The sequence below is a fragment of the Emys orbicularis genome, chromosome 8, assembly GCF_028017835.1.
Source record: "Emys orbicularis isolate rEmyOrb1 chromosome 8, rEmyOrb1.hap1, whole genome shotgun sequence".
Lineage (NCBI taxonomy): Eukaryota > Metazoa > Chordata > Testudines > Emydidae > Emys > Emys orbicularis.
The window spans coordinates 32,964,393-32,971,648 of NC_088690.1; the positions used below are offsets into that span (position 1 = coordinate 32,964,393).

General features: G+C 37.7%; 1 protein-coding gene across 1 annotated transcript in view; it reads left to right on the forward strand.

Moving 5' to 3' along the window:
- Positions 1–5,252, forward strand: part of ZNF326 (zinc finger protein 326) — a 28,991-nt gene extending 23,739 nt beyond the window's left edge. The window contains exons 8-10 of the mRNA XM_065409200.1: positions 383–513; positions 1,984–2,079; positions 4,520–5,252. Coding sequence (XP_065265272.1) covers positions 383–513; positions 1,984–2,079; positions 4,520–4,693 — 401 coding nt within the window. The 3' untranslated portion in view covers positions 4,694–5,252. The remainder of the gene's footprint in view (positions 1–382; positions 514–1,983; positions 2,080–4,519) is intronic.
- The last annotated feature ends 2,004 nt before the right edge of the window (positions 5,253–7,256 follow it).

Here is a 7,256-nt window from a genome sequence, read left to right on the forward strand (position 1 = left end):
GCCTTCGTTCACAATTCTGAAGGGCTCAGGACCACTTAAGACCCCCGGGCGGGTGGTTAAAATGCATAAGAAAAAGGATCTGTCAGGACTGCCTTTGGTTCCGATTTCTAAACATAAAGACTGTCGTCCACTAGCTCCATTTAAGAGTGCTAGACCTGAGTCTTTGGTGTTTTTGTTTTTTAAATAAATCAGATCTTTGAAATATTAAAGTGAGTTTGATTTATTTGCCCAGGAGCATCTGTATGACTTCTGTCAGTTAAGCAACTGTGTCTTACTTTGGCAAATTTAATTAGCATGAACTGAGCTTTGTAAATGTTTGCTTGTGCATGATTGATATAGACAGTAGAGCCTCATAATTGTAATGTCTTGTTTTCTTTGCTAGGCGTTACTGCTGATGACCACATGATGAAAGTTGAGACTGTTCACTGCAGTGCTTGCAGTGTGTATGTTCCTGCACTACACAGTTCTGTTCAACAGCACTTAAAATCTCCTGATCACACAAAGGGAAAACAAGTAAGATTTAGTATTTTATAAATGTGTAATGCTCAGTTCGTAATTACTTGTTCTGTGAACTGCTGAAGGTACAGTCTAATCTGAAGAGAAAATAGAATGCAGGTTTCCTTTTTAACTTTAGAATCTTATGTTTTGATACTGGGCATCTAATGAAGAGCAATAACGTAAGCTATTTGACAAGAGGGCTGAGTTTGTGATCTGTAGCTATGGGGTTTTTTAGTTTTCTTGTGATTCAGTGTAAGCTTTAGATTTATATTCTGACTAATAAGTATACACTCTGATATGCTCGTTTTCTAGTAAGTAATGATTTACGAAGGTTCAACTTTCCAGTAACAGTGTATACATTAATAATAAGGTGCTTTATGGCTGCCAATAAGGATCAAAAGAAAATCAGTGGTGACATACTTCTCTAGTAAATTCCTCGATCTATTAGAAATTGAAACTAATAAGAAAACTTACTGCACTAAATATTCAGGAGTACTAAATACTGTTCTTGGTTGAATGCATGAGATAACTGAAAGGAATTGTTGGAACAATAGTTATTTAAATTTATAAACAGGAGTTTAGAGCATTGATTTAGGTAATTATTTATAGTGATATTGCACTAGTATTTCATTGTCCTTTCCCGTCTATAGCAGACTTTAATGTATACCTAGTGCAAGGACTACATTCATGTATTTTGGGTGGTGCTGCTGCCATCATTTCCTCTGCAGGTTTCATATAGGCATATGCATGCCACCTCACTGTTGTTTAAAGCCAAGGTGTTTCTTCTGATTAAGCACTTTTTTAATCAGAAGGAAAAGTCTTATATAGAAAGAATTAGAACAGTTGAGAAGTAGTAGTGCTACACAGAAACAAAATTTCCATTGCAACTTAAAATGCTTCATTTTTAATTTAACTAATCTCGTAAGGTGAATGGTTGAAAGAGGAACATGACTGGAAAAATGGTGGTAGCTGGTGAGTGGGGCTTGGAGAATAATATAAATCTGCAGTAGTTTGGACATTCCTTGTCCATTATACAGTTACTGAGATTTTGTGTATTTTTAATAATTATTATAATAAATTATAGAAAATGATATGCAAGGCAATCTGCTCTGATACGTTGGAGAACTTTTTTGCATTAGCGGCCAATGTAAGTTTAAATGTGCATTAAATACATTCAGAGAAACCAGTTACATGGTTGCAGTTTGTAATGTAGATGAGGGCTTAACTGTCCCTAGACAAGGCTAAAGCCATGGGCCAGTCCACTCACCCACATACAAATACAGCTGTGTTGTACCCAGTTCCTCTAATTTCATTTATTGTGTAGGTTGGACTGTTGATGCCAAGAGTTAGTGTTTCCTGCTTTGACAAGAAATGTGTAAAAGCTCTAAAGCAGCCCCTAACCAATATAGCATGAATTAAATTTGTATCACATGACTATTTAAATAGATCAGGTTTGTAATAGTTACAATTAAATCCATTTCATAGGCCTACAGAGAACAAATAAAAAGGGAGAGTGTACTGACTGCTACCAGCATCTTGAATAACCCAATAGTGAAGGCACGATATGAGCTGTATGTCAAGGTAAGATATGAATGGAAAAAATGATACTGTCATCTCTGATCTTGTTTATGGTGTCACCCTGTTCTCTCTACATCCCCCATTGATGCTAATTGATTTTTTCCCATCACCCTATGTTACGTAGGTTTTTAAAAGGCCTAATACATATATTTCCACCAATATTAAGGAACCATTTGCTACCTGGGACTTGAGCATGATTCTTATGTCTGATGGACCCTCTATTTGAACTTGTGTCATCTTCTTTGTATCACCTCTCTGTTTAAAGTGATGTTTTTGGTAGCCATCACCTCAGCACACAAGGTGAGCGAAATTCAAGTTTTGATGGCTGGCCCTCCATATGCTGTTTCATAAGGACAGAGTTACACTCAGGCTACATCCAAGATTTTTACCAAAAATAGTTTTGGACTTTCATATAAATCAGTTTCTTCCCTTACTGGTATTTTTTCTTAAGCCTCTTGACTCTCTTCTGTGGAGATTAAACTCCACACATTTAGACATTCTTAGGGATATGCCCTTTTATCTTTTCACAACGAAGTCTTTTTGTAAATCATCTAGACTTTTTTTTGTAGCTTTTGGTAATAAGTCTGAGGGGCAGGCTGTATCCTCTCAGACTCTGTAAATAGGTTAGACTGCATTAAAATTTTCTATTCTTTTGAATAATCTACCTGTTCCCCCTCAAGTTAGGATACGCTCTTCTAGGATCCAGTTGATATCTGTGGCTTCTTTCAGAGGGGTTCCTATTTCTGAAATTTGTAGAACAGCTACTTGGAATTCTGTTCAGACATTTACCAATCACTGCTTCATTGTTACAGTTTTTAGATCAGATGCCAAGTTAGGTAGGGCTGTTCTACAGTCGTCATTTAGATAGGACTTTATCACCCATCTCCTTGAAGGATAACTGCTAGTTCTACAGTCAGATCCATGTGGATAAATGCCTGAAGAGAGGTTACTTATGTTACAGTAACCAGAGTTCTTCAAGATGTTTTTGTCCACATGGATCCCAGGACCCACCCTCCTTCCCCACTGAAACAGAGTTCTTACCTGGATTTATGTATTAGTGAAAAAACTGACTGGAAGTTTGGGCTGCTTTATACCTTTCCTGTAAGAACCATCCATGAAGGTACACAGGGTGCGTTCACAACCCTAGTTGACACTTGCATGTCTTAGGTGCACTTGTCTGCATTGGGATCCATGTGGACAAAAGCATCTTGAACTCCAGTTACTGTAAGGTAAGTAACCTCTGTTTTCAGGCTCTGTGTGTGTGTGTATCTCAAAAGAGGGCATAAATCCAGATTCAAGTGTTGCTTTTTTAACCGTAGAAATATTGATGTTATCAAGTTCCAGTCATGTCTGGTGTTGTAGTCCTCCTAAGTAGATCTTGAATAACACTGTGGTGCTTGAAAAACATCTTAAAAAATAAACTCCAGACTTATATGGCTTTCTTTACACATCATAAGCGAAAAACGCAGAAGCCCAATATTTTTTTCCTTTTCAGATCACCTTTAAGTAATACTCTTGGAAAACTAGTTGTGCTTTAATTAGTAGCTTGTGCAAAACAGCTGTCTACATTTCATGTAATTCCATTGTTTTTATTGCTTACTGTTAATACATAGTTCTTAAAGGTGTACAGCAAAACAAAAATGTTCTGTATTGAATGTCACTACTAAACAGGGAGAGCATTCAGGAGAAAATTAAGTTTTGACTAATCTATTTAAAATACACTTCTGTCTTTGAAATCTGCTTGCTACTTCGCTAAGGTTAACCAAGAATATGAATTTCAGATCAGACAATTTCAGTGACCATTAAAAGGTTCATAATTCTGGGTTTAACTTGGTTATAATTTTGCCTTACAGTTCACCTTTTTGACATAGAATTGTCTTCTTGAGAATGAATAGACTGACTTAGTGTGAATAAGAGAAGGTAGAAGGAAACCAGTTTTTTCAAATTCACCCTTCAATCCAGGAAGCAAAGCTGCTGGAGCTATATGAAGAATTGCTTCTTTGTGAAGTTTAAGCATGCTGTTTTATCTATTGAGTTGTTAATGCTGAGGTGATACTGAGGTTTTAGCTGCATATCTAACACTTGGGTGCTTTCAGTCTGCAGCAGCTCAAACTGTTAAGTGCCAGTTCTGATTTCATTAGAGCCAAATATTGAGATCATGATTTCTAACATCTAGAGATTTGTACTTCTGTTTCTCACTTTATACTCATGTGGTGTCTGTTTTAAATATAAAAATTAGATGTAGCCCATCATGAACCTCGAAAATCCATTTTTTGATCTCCATGTGTTGCCCCAGAAATAGTGTAACAAATTTGGGCATTATTTCAACAGTTTTTTCTTTTACATGACTTGACAGTGCATGTTTCTGCTAAATAAAATTAAGATTTCATTTTTAATGTCTTAGATATCAAAATATTTGAACAGTTTAATTTCTCTATTTTAGGGTGAAAATCCTTTTGAAATTACTGATCAATCTCAGGATCAGCAGGCGGGGGAAGAAGAAGAAGAAGACAAGGCTGATGAGCCTGCTGAAGAGGAAGAGGAAGAGGAGGAGGAGGAGGAGGAAGAAACAGAAGAACAAACTGACTTCACCCTTGACCAAACTGAAGATAACTAAATGCATGAAAATGAAAAAATTCAAATTGAAAAACAGCTTTTTATTTCTATTGTAAAGTGGCTAAATGTAAGACCTTGTAATAGTTTCACGGATGAGACTTGTGTAACATCCCCACCCTATGCATGCATTCCATTATGCGGAGAACTTGTTTATATAATTTCTGTGTTTCCCATTTGTTTAAAATGACATTAAGATGATTTTAGTTGAGCTTTTATAGCAACCAGACTGTTAGAGCTGATTAAAACATTTTGTGTTGTATATTTTTTTAAGCTTTCGTTTTCTTTTTTTGGTGTTGAAAATTGACTATATTATTAGTGTTTGTTCTAATCACTTGAGAAAGGTAGTTTGAGGGTAAATATTCCAAGTGCTGTGTGACACAATACATTATGCAGCTCATAATATTTACCCCTTAGGGCTACGATGCATAAACTTAAAAATTGTGCTGTGAGTGTGGCTATTGTTTGGACTGTATTGCACACCGTATAGTAGTGTACATGTTATAAACATGCCTCGTAGCTTTTTGTGATAAAATGTACCAGTTTGTAGCAATAAAATGTTTTAGAAACATGTGTTCTTCTTTTTTGTAGTTAAATACTAGCAAAAATATTTTTTTTTCTGTAGTTGTGGGGAAATGTCTGTAAGTAAAAATTAAAGTATAAATCCCACTAACCCAATTTGCAAACCTACTATTCCATTTGCGGTTCAATGATTGACATGGCACCCTTTATTTGATGCTTCACAGTTTCAGTCCCCACCTATCAATATGCATTCCATGCTTCCACCTGGTTTGTATGTATACATGGGGAGCGTGTGTGTGTTTGTGCACACTCTTCATACAGTTCTATCCAGTTGGGGTGAAAGCCCCGTGCTAGCCTGCTGTGGAATATCTGTCCTTGTGGACCCTTGACACATGCATTAACATTTAATGTGCTTTGATCTAGTCTTCTTTTGAACTGGATTAATCAAAACACAAACTTAATTTGTAGCTATTTCACTGCCATTTTTATATTACAGACAGGGTTGAGAATAAAGGAGCTGGGGGAGGAGGGAGGAAACTAGTGGTGGTGGAAACTAAGAGATAATTTGTGATATAGACCAGGTTGGAGTTTCTAGACCACTGATATAATCTGGAGTGAAAAGGTGAGCAGGGGTTGGCTGAAAGAGAATGTTACTTCTTGCGAAATATAAGGTAGGTAGTCTGTGAGACTAAAACATATTCAAGACATGATCGACACTGTTTTGCTGTGCTTCATATTCTTTGAAAATATGCTTATATAGATATGACGTAGCAGATATACTTTATGCAAGATGGGTCTTGTAACGTATCACTGGAAAGGTTATGATTTACTGAATGTGATTATCCAATTTGTATGCATGTATCATTTCTGTATCTAAAGTTAGGAATATGGACTGTAACAATTACAACTGGGTGTGTATTGGGAAGACACCAGGAGACGACAGGCCATTAGATTTGATGGGCCATCAGGAAGGAACAACAAAACCATGAAGATACTAATGCCCCTCCCTTCTGGGAGGGGTCCGGGGATGTAACTGTGACACTATTAGGTCAGGTGGTCTTGTCACCTGGTACTAAACATCTGGGACTTCTTGTAACTTTCCACTGGAAAGGGAAGGGGAGTCAAGTTTGGGGAAACAAAGGATTCCCGCCTTATGTAAATCTTATTTAAGGGTGGGGAGGAAGGCAAACGGGACTCCTCTCCATGGCCTGTCCGCCCAAGAAGAAAGACTGCTAAAGACACCTGAAGGGAAGGCAAGAGGGAAGTCCAGACTGAGACGGGTCCAGTCTGAAAAGAAATAACTGGAACTCTAAACCACAGAAACTTTGCAACCGGCCTAAGAACATTTAGGGCAAGAAATTATATTTTGTAATCTGCTTCTTAAAGTATATTGAATTTAGCTTGCATATTTGGTTTTATTTGCTCAGTAATCTACTTTGTCTGTTATCTCATATTCACTTAAAATGCACTTTTTGTAGTTAATAAACTTATTTCTTGTTTATAATATAACCCCATTAGTACAATTCACACGGGGGGGGGGGGAGATGCTGTGAATACTTTCCTTCACATTGAGGGAGGAGGCAGATTTTATAATATATCTTTGGGTCTGCACTCCAAGGGAGGTCGACACCTGAGTGCTGGGGCAAGTCCCTTAAGCTGAGCTTTCCCAGAACTGATCTCAGTGTCTGTTTCGTTCTGCAGTTGGGAGTGGCCCTGCTTGTGTGTGTGCTGGAGGAGGCTTAAGAGCTTGGCTCCGCAAGACAGGTAAAAAGGGTACCCAGGCTGGCATAACAGGCGAGCTCAGCGGTATCTGAGCACATCAGATGACATCCTAAAGGGGGCAACCCATCACAGATACGGTCCCTGAATGTATGTATTACTGAGATATGTCTGAGCTGCTATTGGCCCAAATATATCAGGTACAGGGGGTAGTTTGAATTGAGGGAAAATAAAGGCAGGTGGGCATGGCCATAATTGTTGCACCAATCTGAAGTGCAAGCCTCCTTTTCCAAAGCTGGACTTGGTTGAGTGTGTCCATTTTGTGA